Raw genomic sequence first — 22,850 nt, 5'->3', positions numbered from 1 at the left:
TCAACATTTTGAGGAACCTCCATGCTGTTTTCCAGAGTGGTTGCACCAGCTTGCATTCCCACCAAAAGTGTAGGAGGGTTCCCCTTTCTCCGCATCCTCGCCAGCATCTGTCATTTCCTGACTTGTTCATTTTAGCCATTCTGACTGGTGTGAGGTGATATCTCATTGTGGTTTTGATTTGTATTTCCCTGATGCCGAGTGATATGGAGCACTTTTTCATGTGTGTGTTGGCCATCTGGATGTCTTCTTCGCAGAAACGTCTGTTCATGTCCTCTGCCCATTTCTTGATTGGATTATTTGTTCTTTGGGTGTTGAGTTTGTTAAGTTCTTTATAGATTTTGGACACTAGTCCTTTATCTGATATGTCGTTTGCAAATATCTTCTCCCATTCTGTCAGTTGTCTTTTGATTTTGTTAACTGTTTCCTTTGCTGTGCAAAAGCTTTTGATCTTGATGAAATCCCAACAGTTCATTTTTGCCTTTGCTTCCCTTGCTTTTGGCGATGTTCCTAGGAAGATGTTGCTGCGGCTGAGGTCAAAGAGGTTGCTGCCTGTGTTCTCCTCAAGGATTTTGATGGATTCCTTTCTCACATTGAGGTCCTTCATCCATTTTGAGTCTATTTTTGTGTGTGGTGTAAGGAAATGGTCCAGTTTCATTTTTCTGCACGTGACTGTCCAATTTTTCCAACACCATTTATTGAAGAGGCTGTCTTTATTCCATTGGACATTCTTTTCTGCTTTGTCAAAGATTAGTTGACCATAGAGTTGAGGGTCTATTTCTGGGCTCTCTATTCTGTTCCATTGATCTATGTGTCTGTTTTTGTGCCAGTACCATGCTGTCTTGATGATGACAGCTTTGTAATAGAGCTTGAAGTCCGGAATTGTGATGCCACCAACTTTGGCTTTCTTTGTCAATATCCCTTTGGCTATTCGAGGTCTTTTCTGGTTCCATATAAATTTTAAAATTATTTGTTCCATTTCTTTGAAAAAGATGGATGGTACTTTGATAGGAATTGCATTAAATGTGTAGATTGCTTTAGGAAGCATAGACATTTTCACAATATTTATTCTTCCAATCCAGAAGCATGGAACATTTTTCCATTTCTTTGTGTCTTCCTCAATTTCTTCCATGAGTACTTTATAGTTTTCTGAGTATAGATTCTTAGCCTCTTTGGTTAGGTTTATTCCTAGGTATCTTATGGTTTGGGGTGCAATTGTAAATGGGATTGACTCCTTAATTTCTCTTTCTTCTGTCTTGTTGTTGGTGTAGAGAAATGCAACTGATTTCTGTGCATTGATCTTATATCCTGACACTTTACTGAATTCCTGTACAAGTTCTAGCAGTGTTGGAGTGGAGTCTTTTGGGTTTTCCACATAGAGTATCATATCATCTGCGAAGAGTGATCATTTGACTTCTTCTTTGCCGATTTGGATGTCTTTAATTTCCTTTTGTTGTCTGATTGCTGAGGCTAGGACTTCTAGTACTATGTTGAATAGTAGTGGTGATAATGGACATCCCTGCCGTGCTCCTGACCTTAGTGGAAAAGCTTTCAGTTTTTCTCCATTGAGAATGATATTTGCGGTGGGTTTTTCATAGATGGCTTTGATGATATTGAGGTATGTGCCCTCTATCCCTACACTTTGAAGGGTTTTGATCAGGAAGGGATGCTGTACTTCGTCAAATACTTTTTCAGCATCTATTGAGAGTATCCTATGGTTCTTGTGCTTTCTTTTATTGATGTGTTGTATCACATTGATTGATTTGCGGATGTTGAACCAACCTTGCAGCCCTGGGATAAATCCCACTTGGTCGTGGTGAATAATCCTTTTAATGTACTGTTGAATCCTATTGGCTAGTATTTTGGTGAGAATTTTCGCATCTGTGTTCATCAAGGATATTGGTCTATAGCTCTCTTTTTTGATGGGATCCTTGTCTGGTTTTGGGATCAAGGTGATGTTGGCCTCATAAAATGAGTTTGGAAGTTTTCCTTCCATTTCTATTTTTTGGAACAGTTTCAGGAGAATAGGAATTAGTTCTTCTTTAAATGTTTGGTAGAATTCCCCCGGGAAGCCATCTGGCCCTGGGCTTTTGTTTGTTTGGAGATTTTTAATGACTCTTTCAATCTCCTTACTGGTTATGGGTCTGTTCAGGCTTTCTATTTCTTCCTGGTTCAGTTGTGGTAGTTTATATGTTTCTAGGAATGCATCCATTTCTTCCAGATTGTCAAATTTGTTGGTGTAGAGTTGCTCATAGTATGTTCTTATAATAGTTTGTATTTCTTTGGTGTTAGTTGTGATCTCTCCTCTTTCATTCATGATTTTATTTATTTGGGTCCTTTCTCTTTTCTTTTTGATAAGTCTGGCCAGGGGGTTATCAATTTTATTAATTCTTTCAAAGAACCAGCTCTTAGTTTCATTGATTTGTTCTATTGTTTTTTTGGTTTCTATTTCATTGATTTCTGCTCTGATCTTTATGATTTCTCTTCTCCTGCTGGGCTTAGGATTTCTTTCTTGTTCTTTCTCCAGCTCCTTTAGGTATAGGGTTAGGTTGTGTACCTGAGACCTTTCTTGTTTCTTGAGAAAAGCTTGTACTGCTATATATTTTCCTCTCAGGACTGCCTTTGTTGTGTCCCACAGATTTTGAACCGTTGTATTTTCATTATCATTTGTTTCCATGATTTTTTTCAATTCTTCTTTAATTTCCCGGTTGACCCATTCATTCTTTAGAAGGATGCTGTTTAGTCTCCATGTATTTGGGTTCTTTCCAAACTTCCTCTTGTGGTTGAGTTCTAGCTTCAGAGCATTGTGGTCTAAAAATATGCAGGGAATGATCCCAATCTTTTGATACCGGTTGAGTCCTGATTTAGGACCGAGGATGTGATCTATTCTGGAGAATGTTCCATGTGCACTAGAGAAGAATGTGTATTCTGTTGCTTTGGGATGAAATGTTCTGAATATATCTGTGATGTCCATCTCATCCAGTGTATCATTTAAGGCCTTTATTTCCCTGTTGATCTTTTGCTTGGATGATCTGTCCATTTCAGTGAGGGGAGTGTTAAAGTCCCCTACTATTATTGTATTATTGTTGATGTGTTTCTTTGATTTTGTTATTAATTGGTTTATATAGTTGGCTGCTCCCACGTTGGGGGCATAGATATTTAAAATTGTTTTATCTTCTTCTTGGACAGACCCTTTGAGTATGATATAGTGTCCTTCCTCATCTCTTATTATAGTCTTTGGCTTAAAATCTAATTGATCTGATATAAGAATTGCCACTCCTGCTTTTTTCTGATGTCCATTAGCATGGTAAATTCTTTTCCACCCCCTCACTTTAAATCTGGAGGTGTCTTCGGGCTTAAAATGAGTTTCTTGGAGGCAACATATAGATGGGTTTTGTTTTTTTAGCCATTCTGATACCCTGTGTCTTTTGGATTGGGGCATTTAGCCCATTAACATTCAGGGTAACTATTGAGAGATATGATTTTAGTGCCATTGTATTGCCTGTAAGGTGACTGTTACTGTATATTGTCTCTGTTCCTTTCTGATCTACCACTTGTAGGCTCTCTCTTTGCTTAGAGGACCCCTTTCAGTATTTCCTGTAGAGCTGGTTTGGTGTTTGCAAATTCTTTCAGTTTTTTTTGTCCTGGAAGCTTTTAATCTCTCCTTCTATTTTCAATGATAGCCTCGCTGGATATAGTATTCTTGGCTGCATGTTTTTCTCGTTTAGTGCTCTGAAAATGTCATGCCAGCTCTTTCTGGCCTGCCAGGTCTCTGTGGATAAGTCAGCTGCCAATCTAATACTTTTACCTTTGTATGTTACAGACTTCTTTTCCTGGGCTGCTTTCAGGATTTGCTCTTTGTCACTAAGGCTTGTAAATTTTACTATTAGGTGGCGGGGTGTGGGCCTATTCTTATTGATTTTGAGGGGCATTCTCTGAACCTCCTGAATTTTGATGCTCGTTCCCTTTGCCATATTGGGGAAATTCTCCCCAATAATTCTCTCCAGTATACCTTCTGCTCCCCTCTCTCTTTCTTCTTCTTCTGGAATCCCAATTATTCTAATGTTGTTTCGTCTTATGGTGTCACTTAACTCTCGAATTCTCCCCTCATGGTCCAGTAGCTGTTTGTCCCTCTTTTGCTCAGCTTCTTTATTCTCTGTCATTTGGTCTTCTATATCACTAATTCTTTCTTCTGCCTCATTTATCCTAGCAGTGAGAGCCTCCATTTTTGATTGCACCTCATTAATAGCTTTTTTGATTTCAGCTTGGTTAGATTTTAGTTCTTTTATTTCTCCAGAAAGGGCTTTTATATCTCTGGAGAGGGTTTCTCTAATATCTTCCATGCTTTTTTCAAGCCCGGCTAGAACCTTGAGAATTGTCATTTTGAACTCTAGATCTGACATAATACCAATGTCTGCATTGATTAGGTCCCTAGCCTTCGGTACTGCCTCTTGTTCTTTTTTTTGTTGTGAATTTTTCCACCTTGTCATTTTGTCCAGCTAAGAGTATATGAAGGAGCAAGTAAAATACTAAAAGGGTGGCAACAATCCCAGGAAAATATGCTTTAACCCAATCAGAAGAGATCCCAAATCATGGGGGGGGGGGAATCCCCCCTCACGACTGGGTGAGGGATCTCCTTGATTGGGATCTCTTCTGATTGGGGTCTCCCAGTCTCTTCTGATTTGGGAATAAAAAGAGGTTCAAAAAGAAAGAAAGAAAAAAAAAGAATTAAAAAAAGAGATTGAATTAAAAATTCAATCAAGAATTAAAAAAGAAGTAAAAAAAGAGATTGAAGAGATTGGGATCTCTTCTGATTTGGGGATAAAAAGAGGTTCAAAAATAAAGAAAGAAAAAAAAGAGAAAAAAAGAATAAAAAAAATGAATAAAAAAAGTAAAAAAAGAAAAAAATATATGTATATATATTATATAAACTAGTTAAAAAACGTTAAAAAAGAAAAGGGTAAAAGTTTAAAAAATTTTAGCAGAAGAAGAGAAAAAAAATGAAAAAGAAAAAAAATTAAATTAACTGGAAGACTAAAAAATCACAGGGAGAAAGCCATGAGTTCCGTGGTTTGTTTTCTCCTCCTCTGGAATTCTGCTGCTCTCCTTGGTATTGAAACTGCACTCCTTGGTAGGTGAACTTGGTCTTGCCTGGATTTCTTGTTGATCTTCTGGGGGAGGGGCCTGTTGTAGTGATTCTCAAGTGTCTTTGCCCCAGGCGGAATTGCACCGCCCTTACCAGGGTCCGGGCTGAGTGATCCACTCGGCTTTGCTTTCAGGAGCTTTTGTTCCCTGAGCGCTTTCCGTAGAGTTCCGGAGGACGGGAACACAAATGGTGGCCTCCTGGTCTCCGGCCCAGAGGAGCCGAAAGCCCGGGGCCCTGCTCCCCAGTGCGCCCTCAGCGAACAGCTCCTAGTAACTCGCGTCTGCCCAACCTCCGGCCGCGCTCTGAGCTCACCGAGCCCGCGACCGGTTCAAGGCAACTCCGAGCTGCGAGCTTACTGTCGGCTCTGTCTCTGCAGCCGGCTTTCCCGTTCCAATATCCACAAGCTCTGCGACACTCAGACACTCCCGATCCTTCTGTGACCCTGCAAGACCCGAGGCCACGCCGACCCCGTGTGGGCTTCGCCCCGGTTTAGCCTCTGGAGTGATGTCCCTCAGCGGAACAGACTTTTAAAAGTCCTGATTTTGTGCTCCGTTGCTCCGCCGCTTGCCGGGAGCCGGCCCCTCCCCCCGGGGTCTATCTTCCCGTCGCTTTGGATTTACTTCTCCGCCAGTCCTACCTTTCAGAAAGTGGTTGTTTTTCTGTTTCTAGAATTGCTGTTCTTCTTCTCTTCGATCTGCCGATGGATTTGCAGGTGATTGCAATCTTTAGATAAGCTCTCTAGCTGATCTCCTGCTAGCTGAAGTAGTCTCAGCCTGCTACTTCTCCGCTATCTTGACTCCTCTCCTTTGGGCTACTTTTAAACTTAGAAAATTTGAGTTTGCCACCAGCAGGCTTTTGCACTAATGTGTCTTAGCCTGCAGTGAAGAAATGAGCGATGTAAGGATGAATGTGCAGAGGTCATCTTTCAGTGATACAACAGTTGCACACTGAGGTACATGACTTATGTTTGTATGAATTCAATCATAGTTAATAATAAATAGGGGTCTATAATTTATATGACTTGAAAATGACTAGCCAATGTGCTAATGCGCTCTTTTGAAATCTCCAAGCCACAGAGAGTTCTGGGAGAGGGAATCAATGTGAAATCCCAAGGAACTGCTTTTAACCTAGAAGCAGCTAGGTGAACTGTTGGATTATGATGGTCTATCTGAGAGGAAATGGCGAACTCACTATAGGTCTGGCCTTAGCCATCGCCATGATACAGACTAGAATAAACCATGGGTTCTGCTTTCGGTCTGAGTAGAGAAGCAAAATCAAGTAGCAACCATACAATAATTAGGAGGCAGTTAAAGGTCCAGTCCTAAACCTAAAACCTATGGATTTCCAGTAAGAAAAATACGTGCCCTAGAGGTACTAGGAAGCTTTTTTGAAGAAGTCCTTGAAGAGTAGAGAGGGATGAGTAAGGGCAGAGCAGGGAGAGATGGTTAATAGAAAGGTACTTGGAAGTTGCCTATTTCAGGTATGAGCACTGCCCGTGAATGATCATGAATTGTGCATAACTACATATATATGTCTAATGACTTTTTCCTCAATGAAAGGGAAAGTGTCTATTTGCAAAGCTGAAGTATTTTGTGTTTGAATGGTCTTTAAATAGCTTGGATTTTGTCAGACACAAGTTGCTTGACCTAGTTTAAGTAGAGTCAGTTGATAAATGCATTGACCTATAGATCTTCCATCATCGTGTCTTGCATTCCTATTCGGGCATGTACAAAGAATTCTGTGTGCATGACTATCATCTCTGTCTGATAATTAAACCCTAACCATTATCTGTTTTCTCAGTATTTCACAATTGCTATGGAAGTTTATCCTGGTGCAACATAAAGTTTTATTCAACTGCATGCATTGCCAAGTGAAACAATTTAGTAATCTTTGTATCTTCTGTATATTCCTCTTAATAGTTCCCTTTTCTTAACGGACTTTTCCTTTTTTTTTTTCTTTTTTTAACCAGTACTAGTATAGTCCTAGTTAAATTAACTCTATATTTTAGGACAGATCAAGACCAGGGTAATTTTCCTTTTGTATATTAGTGTGTCTGAGTGGGAGGAAGAGAATGACAGGTCTGTCTTTTTTGGACTTGAGTGCTAAAATAAACAATAACAGATGCCTAAAGGCATATGCAATTGTACTTATATTCAAAGTACTTCATGAAGTGCTATTAGGGCACCCACTACATGAAAGGGGCTCTGCTGGAAGTTTGAGCAAGTCCACCTAAGATGTGGTACTGGTCTTTAAAGAGTTTATCCCGTTATTAACCCAACTATATACCAGACCGTGGCTTTGTTCTTCTTAGAGTTTTAATTTTAATTGTCATATCTACCTGAGTGAAAATGCCTCTCTCACTGTATGTCTCTTTCAATATATCTATTGAAGGAGCTAAATTGATTTCTCCCAACTCTCAGGTTCTGAGCAGAAAGGTGGGGTAACCTGACTGAGGTGTTATAACCTCTGTGTTGAACTCTGATGTGTTATTTCCGACCTTGTAAATACTACCATACATCTCTTGCAGTCAACTATTTTTAGTCTTTGAATTAAAAAGACTTTAATTACTTAGTTAAAATTTCTTAAAGTAATCCAGGAATTTTAGGTTTCTAAGAAACCAAGAATGAGTTTGAGTTCTTATGTTAATGTTTTCTTGTAATATAACAAATATTTTGCTACTGTAAATCAGCAGGGGGAGCTCAACAAATGAACTTTAGTTTCTCCTGAGGCCATTCCTAAAATTGTTTCTATTCATTCAGGAAATTAAGACAAATTCTGAAGATTTTATATGATAAAGATACTGTCATTCCTTAAGCACTTTGTTTGTTTTAGAAGGGAATGAGAGCATGTTCCATTGAAGAAATATTTTTGGGAACTCACCCTTTTTCTTTTCCCACATCTATCCTAAAATAAAATTTGGTTTTGAAGCTTAATATCAGTGCATTTTTTTTCTCAGCTATACTGGCATTTTTACAGTACTCACATTTGGCAGCTCTGTATGAGAGCTAAAGCAAAAGTCAGGGCTTTGGGTCTTTTTACTGTAAGTAGAAGTATAGTAGATGATGCCCCAATCTGAAAGCCAAAAAGAAATACTTTTTTTAAAAAACCCCCCAATAATTCTATCATAATCAAAGGCTATTTTCTATGGACTGTGAAATCTGAAAATATGTCATTATTGGGGTGTATTCCATGCAGGTTCCCTCCATTGATAAGGATGTACTGTTTATAGCCAATAGTTTCTGGTGATGAACAATAAGAACACTCACGGGATACTATTTTTGGGGAAGCCAAGTGTTTTTAGCAAGTGTTTGTTGAAATTATCCCTGGTGTCCCAAGTTAAAATGGGTGAAAACATGCTTTTCTACTTAACATTTAGATTTTTAGCAGGGATTGGCTGTCCCATTTCATGATGCTTTAGCAGTTTGGGGCTGTTAGTCTTGTGGTAGATTTTTATATCCTTCAGAGTATGAAAGTATTTTTTTCCCCTTGATCATACTTTAGATACCTTTTTGGAGGTCTAACTTGTTATCTCAGCCACATTAACTGGTTGTGCTATTTAACTTTTTAAATATTGGTGTAAAATATTAAGCCAAGTCACTAAATTGATTCCAGGTAACAGTTAGCTTAGCCCCAAAATAGGACGACTATAACTGAACATAATCATGTACCAATTAACTTTGAATATTGAAAAACCTAAGGGTACAAATTTATTTTAGGAAATACTATCATGTAAAACTAAATTATTTTTGAATCTTGGGGTTTGTATTTTTTATTCTCTGGAACTGACTTTGACTATTTAAAATTGAAGTAAGAAATCTTAGATGTGAAGTCCAAAAACTTGAAAGATATTTGATTTCTAAAGAGTCTTTTGTTTGCTTTTTCTCAGACTTTTCCCTGCTGTAATATAGGATTCAGAAATACTTACCCTGACTATCTCACAAGGTGTGAATATCAAGTGAGACATGAGGCAAAGCTTAATCAGAGCTTTTCATTCCATACCCAGCTTGCTTCTGCCTCAGTCTTACTCATCTGAGTAGAGGTGTCACCATCCAACTAATTATCCAAACCAGAACTCTGTACTTTTTCTGGATTGTTTTATTTCTTTAGCCCAGTCAAGACCAAAGGCCCTCCTCCTGACTCTTCGCCCACTGCTCTCTCTCCAAGTGTTCGACTCCCTCTGCAGTGTGGACTACATACGTGACTTGGATTAATTGACTCAAATAGAATAGGAACTGTCCTGACACTTCTTGATTCTTCTGTGCCTTTGAATTGAAGTGGGTCATAGGTTTAGGTGCATTTGTTGTTATTTTTATACTACTACTTCTTGATAAGATATGATAACTTACTTGATATGAGCTCTAGGCAGTGCTGGGGGGAGCTAAACTCGGTTAAGAAATTACTTTTTTTATTCCTTTTTTTTTTTTTAATTTAAAGCATTTTGTAAATATTTCCAGTTCTTTTCCATTTTTAGTTAGCTCTTCACTTCAGGGATCTAGAAAGAGCCACAGAAGAGAAAGGGTGAGTTCTAAAATGTGGTAAGAAAAATGGTTGCTTTTGAGGATTTTCTAGTTCAATGAACAGCAGGAAGCACCAGCTTTCTCTTCTCACAAAATCTCCAGTCAAATGTTTAATCTCAAAAGACTCCAGCAGTTTATAGAAACATCCTAAAAGGTGTGCCAGCTTATTTGAACCAAAGATAATTCATGTATTTGATAGTCCCTCAGTCAGTTGTAAATACCTTAGTTAATCCTTCTTGTACAGTCCTTATAACAAATAGGGTGTTACCACAAGGAACAGAACCAGAAATAAGGAGGCTTAGAGTCAAGCTTACTTTGTGTCTGATTTGCAAGAACGCTTAGCGTTCTTCTCTGAGAACACATTTAAACCTCATTCTATTTTCATATTCACAACTCTAAGAAGGAAATACTAATGACTGACATCAGTACTTGCTCCCCTGCTTGCAGGAACAGATCTAATATAATACTATAAATACTTCAAGTACTCAAAAAGTATGTCAGTGACTATTTGCTTTTATTATTTTTTTAAGAAACATTGTCTCAGTCGAATATGTAATAAGAATAGATGTAGTACACATTTTTTGTTTTATGGAGCAAAGGTTTATGACACTTCAGAATGGCATTTCTAAAAGCATTTTTCTTAACTTCACCTTAATACATCTTTATGTATTTTTTATATACATATTTATTTTGTTTCCCGGGTCCAGGAGACAACTATCCACAAGTTCAGTTCTCAGAAAGGACTGACATTGGTTGTATGTCATTTCTTCTCCAAGAAAAGATAAGATTAAATTTAGGGTTACATAATATATATGAAAAGTATTTCATAAAATAAAGTAGATAAAACATAGATGGTGGTAATTTTTGTTGGTTATGAATTAGATTTAATCTCAGTCCTAACGGGCAAGAAAGAATGATCTGGAGCTTGAGAAGGGGGTGACTGCTCCATCTGCCCTCATGATCCAGTGTGTCCCAGCCACAGTTGTGGCCCTACCTCCACCCCACTTGGACCTGACTCTGACGCCACTGGGTGTCCTGGCTGGCATGAAAGATAGGCATGAAGGACAGGTAGGGAAAAGGCTACTGGGCCATCTCTGAAGGGTTGAGTAGGTTTGACTTTACTGGAAGAGGTAAACCTGTGGAGAGGTTAGGGCAGTCCCTGCTGTTTTAGGGAAATGGACGTCCTTTTTCTTATGTGCTTCTGCCTGGGGTTACAGAAGACTGGAATGGGAATCACCTCAATGAAAGCATGCAAGGATTATATAGCTAGGAATCCAGGAGACTAGAAGTACTGGGGAGCTTCACTGGAGGGATAAGATGAGGGAAGGAGGGGTGAGCGGATAGCTTTGGAATTCCCTCCAGGTTAGGGATTGTGTTTTTGTGTATGGACTTCTTCAATGATGAGCTAGAAAATTCAGGGTAGAGCCCTGAAGAGAGGAAGCAGGAGAAGCTACTTTAGGGTGGCTTAGGGAAGGAGAGGAAAAGTAGGCCTTTCTCTGTCTTCCCAAAAAATCCTGGTCAGCTCATCTTAGTAGAGCAGAAGTAAGGGATTTAGAATAGAAATATCTTCCTGATAATGAAATGAGCATTTGGCGGAAGTTTTCCTTAGGGGGTCTCCAGGAGGATGTTAGAGAGGTGGAACCACAAATAATCCCAAATAACAGTTAAGAATTCTGATCACTACACTAATATCTGTGATTAATGGTGATCCTCCTCTTCCTCCTAGCACCATCTGTACCAGTAAACATTTATTGAGCACTCAGGGTATAGATAGTCCCTTTTAATGTTCATATCATTCATATCATAACAAAGTAGATAATAATATTATTATTCTTTATTGTACTATGTTATTCACCATACAGTACATCGCTGAAGTACATAATACAATTATCCCTTTTTGAGGATGTTGAGTTTTTTGCAGTCAAATGCTCTACCAGAGGATGTTGAGTTTTTTGAATTGACAATAAGCGATTCCCTGCATCACAGAGCTAGCACATGGATTTGGAAAGAAGTATCTGACTCTCAGGCACATGTACCACTCTCTCTTACTGCCAACTGGGCAAATCAGATGTTCCAGATGAATATGTCTTTCAATATTCCTAGATATAGTAACCCACACTTGAGAAAGCTCTGCTTTGGAAAGTAACTTTCTATTTCCCTTTTCTACAAAGTAATTTTATCTCACTTTATTACATAAAGCACTCTGGTTCTAAAACATTCATTCTGCAACCTGGCAAGACAGAAATATGCCAGTTTTGCAAATGAGAACCTGAAGACCACAGGTCATGTAGAACTTCTATCCATGGTCATAAACCTAGGAAGTAGCAGGGCCAGGACATAAATGGAGGTCTTGTGACCCAAGCTCAGGCTTGTGCCACTTGAAGTATGTCTTTCACCATGTCCTGCGATTAGCTACTGTATTACTGAGCTTATGCATTGTGACCATCCAGGAATTTTGACCTTTATACTTTCATAATTGAAGTTTATTACTCATCTTAGTACTTTAATAATTTTAAAATGATTTTGTTACTTTAATAATAGAAAAAATTGTGACAATAAAAACAAACACAACTGGAAATAAGATCTATGAATGAATGTATCTCTCTTAACCTAAATCATTCTGTTTAATTATTGAATTACCTATTATAAAATATTTATCTTTCTATCCCAGGACTTTTTTATCTTAGCACTTTGACATTTGGGACTGTATAATTCTTTGTCATGGGATCTGTCCTAGGCATTGTTGAATGTTTAACAACATCCGTGGCCTCTACACACTAGATTCCAGTAGCACCTTCACCAAACCCCAGTTGTGACAACCAAAAATGTCTCCAGATGCTGCCACATGTCCCTGGGAGGGAAAAATCTCACCCAGTCAAAAACCACTGCTGTATCTCTATATTGCTTAACAAAACAAAACAAATTAATGTAGATTTGTTGTTTTTTATGTTGTGGCACCATTACTTTGAAGGTAAATGAAACTCATACAGAGGCCTCACCCTCAAAGGCTTTTCAGTGGAGTTAGTGGGATTGAGCTTAATTATCTAAAATGATTGAGACTTTCTCAATAGTGAGTACTTCTAAGGATGAGGGGTGGTGGTGGTGCCTTGGAAACCAGAGGCTTCTTGCCAGTTCCACAAGAGAGTTTAGTGTGGAGGAAGAGCTTGTTGGAATTTTAGATAGAAGGATTCTGTAAAAACCTTATGCTTCCTGGGGAAGGTTTCAAATGCAGAATCCAGAAAACTCCCATTCATCTGCTTATGACCCTCATTTATCTGAAGCATCCACTAGGTTCCATCTGAAATTATTCTTATTGTATCCTAATCTTCACATTATCCTTAACTCCCACAGAACTTAGTTTCTTTTAATAAGTGTTTATGCAAAAAAGAAGTGTTTATTGATATGCTGCTTTAATGTAGTCTTGTATTATTTAATACACTATATACACTAATTATACACACTACACACACACAATAAGCACATTAATATACACACTAATTCACACTAGTACACCTCCACATATAATCTATATACTCTCCTTGATGGTAGAGGGTTGTTTTTTTTTTTTGTTAAACTCCCAACCATAGCCAGTGCAGTGCTATGATTATCACCATAAGAAATGTCATTGCAAGGAGGTCAAGGGTCTGTGTGTCACTTTTGGGGGTCATCTGCATGAAAGCACTTGGAGGAGCTGGAAATTCCCTCATACCCTTGGTTAGCTTTTTTTGTTTAGGAATTCTGTTTGCTTGCTCTTTTGAGGAGCATCTTACTTTATATCGTTCAGGAAGTAATATCTCTTTTTATCCCCAATGAAGAGAAAAAAATCATAATAGGATTTAGGAAGGGAAATAAAAAGATTAAACATCATTTCTCACTTGCTATGATTTTAGGAACAAGGTGGCTCGTGAGATGGATCTTCAGCTGTGAAATGTGGGTTACTCTTCTTTTATTCATCCACCACTCCTGTCTGTCCAATTGTCAAGTCAACAACCTCTGAGTTTCAGGACCACTGGGGCAACTGAAGTTTTAAAACTTCAGACGGATGGCAAAAATAATTTTATTTGAGCATTGTATCTACTTTGGATTAAAAAGCATATGAATCTTCACGACTGGTCTCTATCTCTTAGTATTCCTGAATTTTCCATCTTATTGGTATAGAAATAAAGCATGATATGATTCAGAGAGGGGGACATTTCCAATTTAATGGAATACATTATATTAATCACATTTATATTTATTGATATATTCATATGTAAATATGGCTAATGTAAATATGAATTATTTGTGCAGTTTATAAAAAGTTTTGCACCTTTCTTATATATAATCTCATCTAATCTTCACATCAACCATGTGAGCTATTTTATGGATGAAAAAATGGATACTTAAAGTGGGTATGTAAATCTCTCATGGACAAACAGTTGTAAAATGGTAGATCTAGATTTTGGTCCCAGATTTTCTGTTTGCAAATCCAGTGTTCTTTTAATGGTTTCTTGCCTGGAGCAGTAAAGACACAATCAGGCTTTAGCAACAGATGCATTGATTTAGTTTTATTACTTATGTCGACAAATACCCATTTTCACATAGTTGTTTAATTAATCATTCAATCAAAAAACAACCTAAGGACTGCCTTGTGAAATCTTGTGGAAGAAACAAGATATTAGTACATGATCCCTTCCATCAGGTCAGTCACATATTAGGTGCTAAGTCTTAGTCATGAATGGGTAGGTTGCCATGCATTACAAAGTAGGGTCGCCTAACCCAGACCAGGGACTCACTGACCCCTTCTCAGAAGAAGTTCTGTCTGAGTCATGTAATGCAGGATGGGCATTGTATGAAAGGTAATGTATCAGATGAAAGCTGTTCTATGTACAGAAGCAAATGTGCACAGAAACACTGGGGTGAGAAGGAATGTGGGCAGTCAGGGAACCATAACCGATTAGTATGACTAGATTTAGGATGTGAGGGAGAAGTCTTCATCAAGTTCAGCTGGGCCTGATTATGAACTGCTCATCATTCTGAGGATTTTGGACTTTGTGCTATAGTTAGGAGTATTGAAAAAGTTGTGGGCAGTATACACAACGATCAGATTTCTATTTTATAATGCTTTCTGTTGAAACAGCTGGAAAGCAGGGTTTGAAGGGAGACAAAATGGCAGCCATCAGGTTATGAGAATAAGCCATCTGGGAAATAGTGGGGCCTGCGCCCAAGCTAGGAGGCAGAGGAAATTCAGGAGGCCAGAGACTTATATAGAAGATGAACTAGCTTCTTCAAGGGAGGGGGGCACTTTATCCACTGTGATTGGAGGAGAGGCAGGCAGTTGTGACATTCCTTCTGGAAGCCTTTTGTTGAGATGTTAAGGGGAAGAGAAAGTGAAGAGAGCCTTCTTGTGAAATGGCCACCAAGGAGCAAGAGCAGTGAGGAGTCTGTTGAGAGTTCACCAGTCTGGGAGGCAGAGGCAGCTCACCGCCTGCTGGAAAGTGAGGCACTTTGGTTGGGCAGCTGAGGGCTATTCACAGCCTATGGCTATTGAAATGCATTTAAAAGACATTGGCAATTTTCTAAATGCTGGGGTGTGCCTGCTTTGGTGACTAAAATGAACAAAAAATCTCTTTTGAAGTTCTTCCTATAGATTTCTTCTTTAGCAACTGCTATCATGAAATTGAAAGCTTTGAAGCAGAGAGAGTCCATTTCAAATCTCCAAGCCTCCACTTTCTTATCTATAAAATTATAAGAATTTGTCCAATCTAATTGGTAATGGTTAAAAGAGATCATCAAGACAAATCACGTAGCATAATAACTGGCAAATAATAAGCAACAGTCCCTACTACTACTACTATTAACAACAAAAACAACAACAAATGTCGGAGTATGAAGTACATTTTAGCAACCCGTGGGGTGCATCTTGAAGTTCTATGGGAACTGGAAATCGCGCAGTTCAGTCATTGTTTCTTCTAAATCCAGGTGAACATACAACACAAAAAGAGCAAGAAGACCCTAGATTTTGTGATAAATGCATGGTTCTTTCAAATGCAAACTGAGTGGGATGTTGTCTGTGAGCTTCCTGTACTACAAGAAGGACAGGCCATTTTTCCATGTGTGTTATTAATTTTTAGTACCACATATTGTGTATACAAATTGTTTTATAGTTGCTTAAATTTACTTCTGAACTACTTAGTTACAGAGCATTTTTCTACCTTTTTATTATTTATTAATTTTTTAAAAAGATTTTATGTGTTTATTAGAAAGAGAGAGCATATGTGCACACAATGGGGGAAGGGGAGGGGTAGAGGGAGAAGCAGATTCCTCACTGAGCAGAGAGCCAGACTTGGAGCTCAACCTCTCATCTCAGGACCCCAGGATCATGACTTGAGCCAAAGGCAGATGCTTAACTGACTGAGACACTCAGGTGCCCCTATTTTTTCTACTTCTGAGAGGGTTGTTTACCCTTGAGAAAAGGCTTTTTCTGTTAGACAGCATGGGTCATTGGTAGAGCTGGGATTAAATGTGATCTCAGAGGTTCTTATGGTTCAACTACAGTTGCAGGGGCTAAGGCTATGAGAAAGATATAATGTCAAGTCTGACCTCATCTGGCTGTCTGAGTCAGTGACCACCTCAAGCCATCATCTCACTTTTGGTGCATTTTCTCATTCACACTTATCTCAGTTTAAATTTAAAGCATCATGTACAATAACATTGCCACCCTTGCCACTAAAATACTAAGCATGTCATACATAGAACAGGCTTTTTTTTTTTTTTTTTAAGATTTATTTATTTATTTGAGAGACAGAGAGAAAGAGCGGGGCGGGGGAGGGGCAGAGAAAGAGAGAGTGTCTTAAGCAGACTCCATGCTGAGTATGGAAGCCGATGTGTTGCTCCCTCTCACTACCTTGAGATCACATTCTGAGCTGAAATCAAGAGTTGGACACTTAGCCAACTGAACCACCCAGGCACCCTAAGAACGGCCTTTTAAAAAAAGTCTTGGGGTGCCTAGGTGGCTCAGTGAGTTAAAGCCTTTGCCTTCAGCTCAGGTCATGATCCCAGGGTCCTGGGATGGAGACCCACATCGGACTCTCTGCTCAGCAGGGAGCCTGCTTCTACCTCTCTCTGCCTGCCTCTCTGTCTACTTGTGATCTCTGTCAAATAAATAAAATCTTTAAAAAAAATTCTTTTATTTCTCTTTTTGAAAAAGCTACAGATCTTCTAGGTATAAAATGCCCATTTATAATTAAAGTTAATAATTGAAAAAAATTAAAAATCTCTCAATAGTTACAGAAAGTCCAGATAAGAGGAATTCTCATAAACTGCTTTTCCTATAGCTTAACCCATGGATCTGGGTTCAGTTTGTACGAATTCCCAGCTAATGAAATTTTCTTTTTTTCTCTCCCCTTTTTTTTGCCAGTAGTGAGATACTATGTTGATGTCCATACTGGGCAACTGAAGCAAGCAGAAACAGAGTCTGAAGTTTCCCTGTGTCTCTGTGGAGAGAGGGGAGACTCCGGTCTTAGACTGCTGGACAAATCTAATATGCCAGTAAAATTTCAAAGAGGACAGGTGAGTCCACACAGATAAATTTCCCATGTGTTTAGCAATCTCCCCGAAGGTGGACACTTTTAATTGAAAACTGAAAGGTGCTTGACACCCTTCAAGTTTTCATTCTAGAACATGTTTAACACAACGTTTCCTGACTTCCTAATATCCTTTGTTTTAGAATTTCTTGAAAGAAAAATGGGATGCACTAGACTAACAGTGAATAATAGAACAAAGAAAATTACATTAAAATTTCGTGATACTATAAGAGAAAAACGAGATGATATCAGGGAAAATATATATAAACATGCCCTGTTAGAACTAAAAAGTACGAAGTATTATTCTAAAAAGTCATGTCATAGAAGGGCCATTATATTACATTTCACATAGGAACACAATAGACTTTCTTTAAAACATCTTGAATGGAATCAGCTAAATTATTTTCACACCTTAAGCCCTTCACTATTCCCTTTTGTCTGTATATATATAACCCTGAGTCTTCCTATATGTTACATGTTTGAGGAGTGGCAGTGAAATATATAAATACATGATCAACCCAGTTAATTTTTAATGTTATTTTGTTATGTATAGAAAGAAAGTACTATTTGGGGTCTGTAACTAAAAATAAAGATTATGTAACCCTAGCATATATTCTTCAGAAAGAAAGCTCTCAAACCAGTTTGAGAGTGCTACTTCTCAAGACTTTTTTTTTTTTTAGTTTGTGAATTATTTTGAAACAGAGATCTTAGAGATCACCTAAGCTTGTCTTGTCACTGAAAGTTACATAGATGCTTTCAACAGAGTGAAGAAAGCTGAATCTGCTTTGGATGAGGGAATAAGCAAAACTGTGCCTAATTTTTGCCATCACACGTGAATTAATTTTGAGTAGAACAAAGTTTTAGATGTCATGATCTTATTACTATTATTATACCGAGTGATCAGTGATGTTCTCCCCAAGGAATCCTCCTAGCTTTCCTTCAGTCCCAGATTCTTTTGCCTTGCCGTTTTGCTATATATATGATGATGGGAGCTTCATCTCTCCTGCTTGTCTGCTAGTTGGTCTATTAGTGTGCAGCATCATGTGAGGTTGCAGGTTAAGATTTCACAAGTCATTTTCAATGTTAATCTTCAGTTCATTACTGTATATAACATTTACCAGAGAATGGAGAGGGGGCATTACAGAGGTATAATTGTAATCAATGTATAGATAAGTAAAAACATGGGTTTAGTGGTATGTTTTGAAGTTCAGAATCAGAGATATAAAAGTATTTTTCTTCCTTGGCTCATTTCACATTTTTCTATTTTTCTCTCAATGCATAGAATGTAATGGGAATGCCAAATGATTTCAAGAGTTTTACAGTTGAGAAACTGTGACAACAACCTTTTAGTTTATTACCAGAATAATTTCACACCAGCCACAGCTCACATCCTTAGCCACTGATTGGGCTGGTTATTGTCATATTCCTCTACAGTGTCCAGTTGTGTCATCAAAATGCAGCGACATATGTAATAGACCCAATTTAATTCTATCTTCAAAACTAAAGTTACTTGAAGAAACAAGAAGTAAACAGGAAGTTGATTTAGACAATCTTTCTGGAAGTTGAAGTATCATAGTTTGGATTTGCTTCAAAGCAGACAATTAGACAAAGACTGGGTTACACTAATTTATTTGGGAGGTGATCCCAGTAACTATCTTTGGAGTGAAGGAGTTGGGAAAATGAGGCAGGGAAAGGGAGAAAAGCCATATAGGGACATTAAGGAGCTGGAACTCCTTCTTGCTGGGAACCTTGAGAAACCCTGTAGAACATCCCTCAAAACTCTCCCACAAGAGGGAAGCCCTCAGGCAAAGAGTAAGTATAACCTAGAGGGTTGAGAAAGAAAGCTGTCAGCATGCCTAAATTGTCTACCAAAGCAGCAGGAGAACTCAGAAAGGGACCTAGAAGACAGGGGCTGGGATATCAAGCACATCTGCAACAACTGGTGATGTATATTGTGAAATTGTGCATTGTAGAGGCACACTGGGAATTCAGGCACACCCGAGAACATGTACAATCATCATCTTGTTTGCAGAAATACCACTGGACTAGTAATGTCTTGAGTTTAGCTTAAAAATTTACATGAACACCAGGGAATCAAGAGTTAATATCCAGGTATTACATCTTCATATACAGAATTGAAATATAACCTGGTAATGATGTAGGCAGCTGTTAAGACAATGTCTCCCATATACACTAGGCTTGTATTTTTACCACAAAGTAGGGTAACGGTAGCTAATAATCAACAGTCATTTCTGGGAACATTGCAGACTTAATTAAATTCATGACCCTTTCCTTAGGTAACTTTAGGAAGTTATTCTCAACAACAATCTATGGGGAAGTGATGTGTGAAGGAATTATTTTTATTCCAACCAGGATAGCATTTACTTTAGATTCTACATCTCTCTAGAAATGTTGGTGACTTTTTGACGTGACAAAGCAACTCTATTTAGGAATGAAGATTCCAGGATGCTCTTTCACAACAAACCCAAGAATGTGCTTTACATATTATTTACAGAGAGAAGTAGAGGGGAGGGTTTGTTGAAGCACAGAGGAAAGGAAGAAAGGAGGGAAGGAGAAAGAAAAGAAAGGAAAAAAGAGGGAAGGGAAGAGGAAGGAAAAATTTGTCCTACGTGCCTCAAAGTATCCATGGAAACGAAATATTTTGCATATTAGGGCTCATGGTTTTCACCCTGTCCACCTACTAAACTTTGTCACAGGAACAGGAATCTGCATAAGAGAAAAGCCACAAACCAGAAGCCTTTGTATTAGGGTTTATTTTTTCCACTGGATACTGTTATAAATGGAGAAAATAAAACTGCAAGAGAAAAAAGCACAAAAATCTATTTTGAATAGGTAAAAGTAATTTGCTTATTTTTCTTTCTTTCCTTCTTATTCCTTTTGATGTTAATGGTAGTAACATTATCTCTTTTAAAGTATTGGGCTGCTTCTGGCAGTCTTGGGGTATTATTATTGCCTGCATTTGTCATGTGCTGTACTCCTATTATTTCTATGGGGTTTGTCTCCTGCACCAGACTGATACATTTCAAGTGGAAACAGTGTCACTTGGAAAACTGCAGAAGGTGCTGTTGCACTGCGAGGCCAGTGAGGAATCCCAGTATTGGTACTGTGAGAAGGTTGTGGTCAGAGAACCTGGGACTGCATCAGAGTCTGTCTTCACCTGTGAAAGGTAGTGCTGGCCCCTGCAGTACTTCAGAGTGTGTTGCAACATGGATAATGCTGTGTGTGTGTGTGTAAGTGTGTGTGTGTTTTAGATACATGTGGATTTTTTTTTGTCATTTACTAAGTATTCCACATCAGCTCCACTCATTGATTGCTTGAATAAATAATCTATTGCTAAGTATTGTAAAGAAAATTTATAATTTCATATTATTTTAATGTGCTATATATCACAATAGGATCAGTTTTTTTTTTTTTTTTTTAGATTTTATTTATTTATTTGACAGAGAGAGATCACAAGTAGGCAGAGAGGCAGGCAGAGAGAGAGAGGGGGAAGCAGCCTTCCTGCTGAACAGAGAGCCCAATATGGGGCTCGATCCCAGACCCTGAGTACATGACCTGAGCCAAAGACAGAGGCTTAACCCACTGAGCCACCAAGGTGCGCCTAGGATCAGATGTTTAATACTGGACAGTTTTACATCAGTCATGGGAGTATTTGTTTAAATGTTGGTTTCTTTACATTACTTGAAATTATAGTTAAAATTATAATACTTATAACAATTTTATAAGGGAATTAAACAGGAAGAATTTTAGCAAGAAATCTCAGAATAGAACTGAAGAAAGACAAAGGTTAAAATCTAGATAACTTGGACTTTCCCTTGAGCTCCATAACGTACAACAATGTATAAAATTTAAGGTATACAAAGTGTTATTTTGATACACTCATATCTTATAATATGATTACCTTCATAGCAACATTATACTATATAATTATAGTACAATATGGTCTATATTCATTACACTGTGCATTAGATCTCTTTAGTCTACTTACTACACCTTGCAGGTTTGTACTCTTAAACACCATCAGTCTTATCCTCCCATTCCATATCCTTTGGGAACCATTTCCGACTTGGCCCTGTTGCCTCCAGGTTTAAGCCTTGCTCTCTAGAAACTTGCTGAGACTCCTCTCAGGAAGGTCCCAGCTTCAGCCAGCTTGGCAGTGATGCTTATCGTTGCTTGGTTCTCACCCCCGGGAAAAGAATAGGGTCCAGATCCAAGAATAGGATTGAATTAGAACAGGGTTCCACACAAAAATGCGACCTATTGTGGACATGGAGTAGGAAACTTGGGGCTCTATTTTGAAATTTTGAATCCTCAATGTTGGGGCCCTTCAGCCTTCTTTCCAAACAGAAAATCAACAGGAAATGAGGCACCCTCCCAAAAAACAAAACAAAACAAAACACCAAAAAAAAAAACCCACAAAAAAACCCCAAAAACAAAAATGGCACTGGAAAATGCAGGCATATAGATTTGGAGACGTCAAAGCAATTACAAACTTTAATTACTAAACAAAAAGTAGAGTTTTGAACATAATGAGTCAATTCAACTAAAAATCCTAAAGGCATGGCACTAAAAACTACTACCGGTCAGAGATAACTGGGCTGTGACAGTGACTAGAAGAAGTAGTGGCAACATCAGTGGGCTCTTCCCTCTTTTCTACATTTTTAGCACTTAAATTGAGTCAATTCCTTTACAGAGCATCTGTTTAACTCATCCCTTCTTTCCTGTTCTCACCTCCTCTATTCCAGTTCTGTTCTCGACTGGACTGCTATGGTAGTCTCTGGACTCTCTCCATTCCTCCTTCTTCACTCCTTCTGTGCTCACTACTTTCTAACTAATTTGACTCTGTGCCAAGAGGGCCAGTGTCTAGCTAATCGACCTCTTGACATTTGTAAACATCATTATGATTTTACCTTACCTTTTCTTTAATTTTTCTTTTACTCTTTTTAAAGAATAAATTCTTTAGTAGTATTTTGTTGTATAGTTTTATCCTAAAAATTTTCAAAAAAAACATGTGGGGAAAATAGTGCCTTGTTCCTAAGGCAGTATTTTAATTGCATCATTTCCCTGTTCAAAAAATCTTCATTAATCTCTATTGCACACCATAAACCAAAAATAATCTATGATCTTTCCATTGAAGTCCTTGACTCCATTACCCCCTTCCAATTTGTTTTTTTAATTGTCCTCTCACAAGGTCTTAGTGAAATTAGACCATCTATTATTGCCAGAACAAGTTCTGTTCCATTTGCTTTTGTCCGTTGGAGTGTGCTAATCGTCAATCAAGAATGCCCTTCCTTACTCTGCTGTTTTTCCTTTAAGTTCTCATTCAAATTCTGCGGCTAGCATGACTTAACTGGCCCAACTGGAAATACTTTTCCTTCTCCCAGTGCTTTCTCTGAACTGAGTATAACACAGAACCCCCATTAGCTAAGGGACAAGTCCTGCTAAAGAGGACTGGGCTTCCCCTCCCAGCCTCTCCCACCCACAGCACAGTTTGGGGCTGAGGGGAGGAGCTAAGAAGTGATTCATCAAGGGTTTTTTTCATAAGTTCTTAGGTTCTGATATATTTTGTCACATTAATACGGCTGATTTTTTAAAATGTGAAAT

At 38.3% G+C, this 22,850-nt stretch overlaps 1 protein-coding gene across 1 annotated transcript in view; it reads left to right on the top strand.

The window, feature by feature from the left end:
• The window catches only part of LOC122905350 (lipoxygenase homology domain-containing protein 1-like), a 299,796-nt gene that overhangs the window by 167,562 nt on the left and 109,384 nt on the right, over positions 1-22,850 (top strand). The window contains 2 exon segments of the mRNA XM_044246984.1: positions 17,060-17,211; positions 20,258-20,412. Coding sequence (XP_044102919.1) covers positions 17,060-17,211; positions 20,258-20,412 — 307 coding nt within the window.

This window comes from Neovison vison, chromosome 4, assembly GCF_020171115.1.
Source record: "Neovison vison isolate M4711 chromosome 4, ASM_NN_V1, whole genome shotgun sequence".
Lineage (NCBI taxonomy): Eukaryota > Metazoa > Chordata > Mammalia > Carnivora > Mustelidae > Neogale > Neogale vison.
This window is presented reverse-complemented; position numbering and strand designations above follow the sequence as displayed.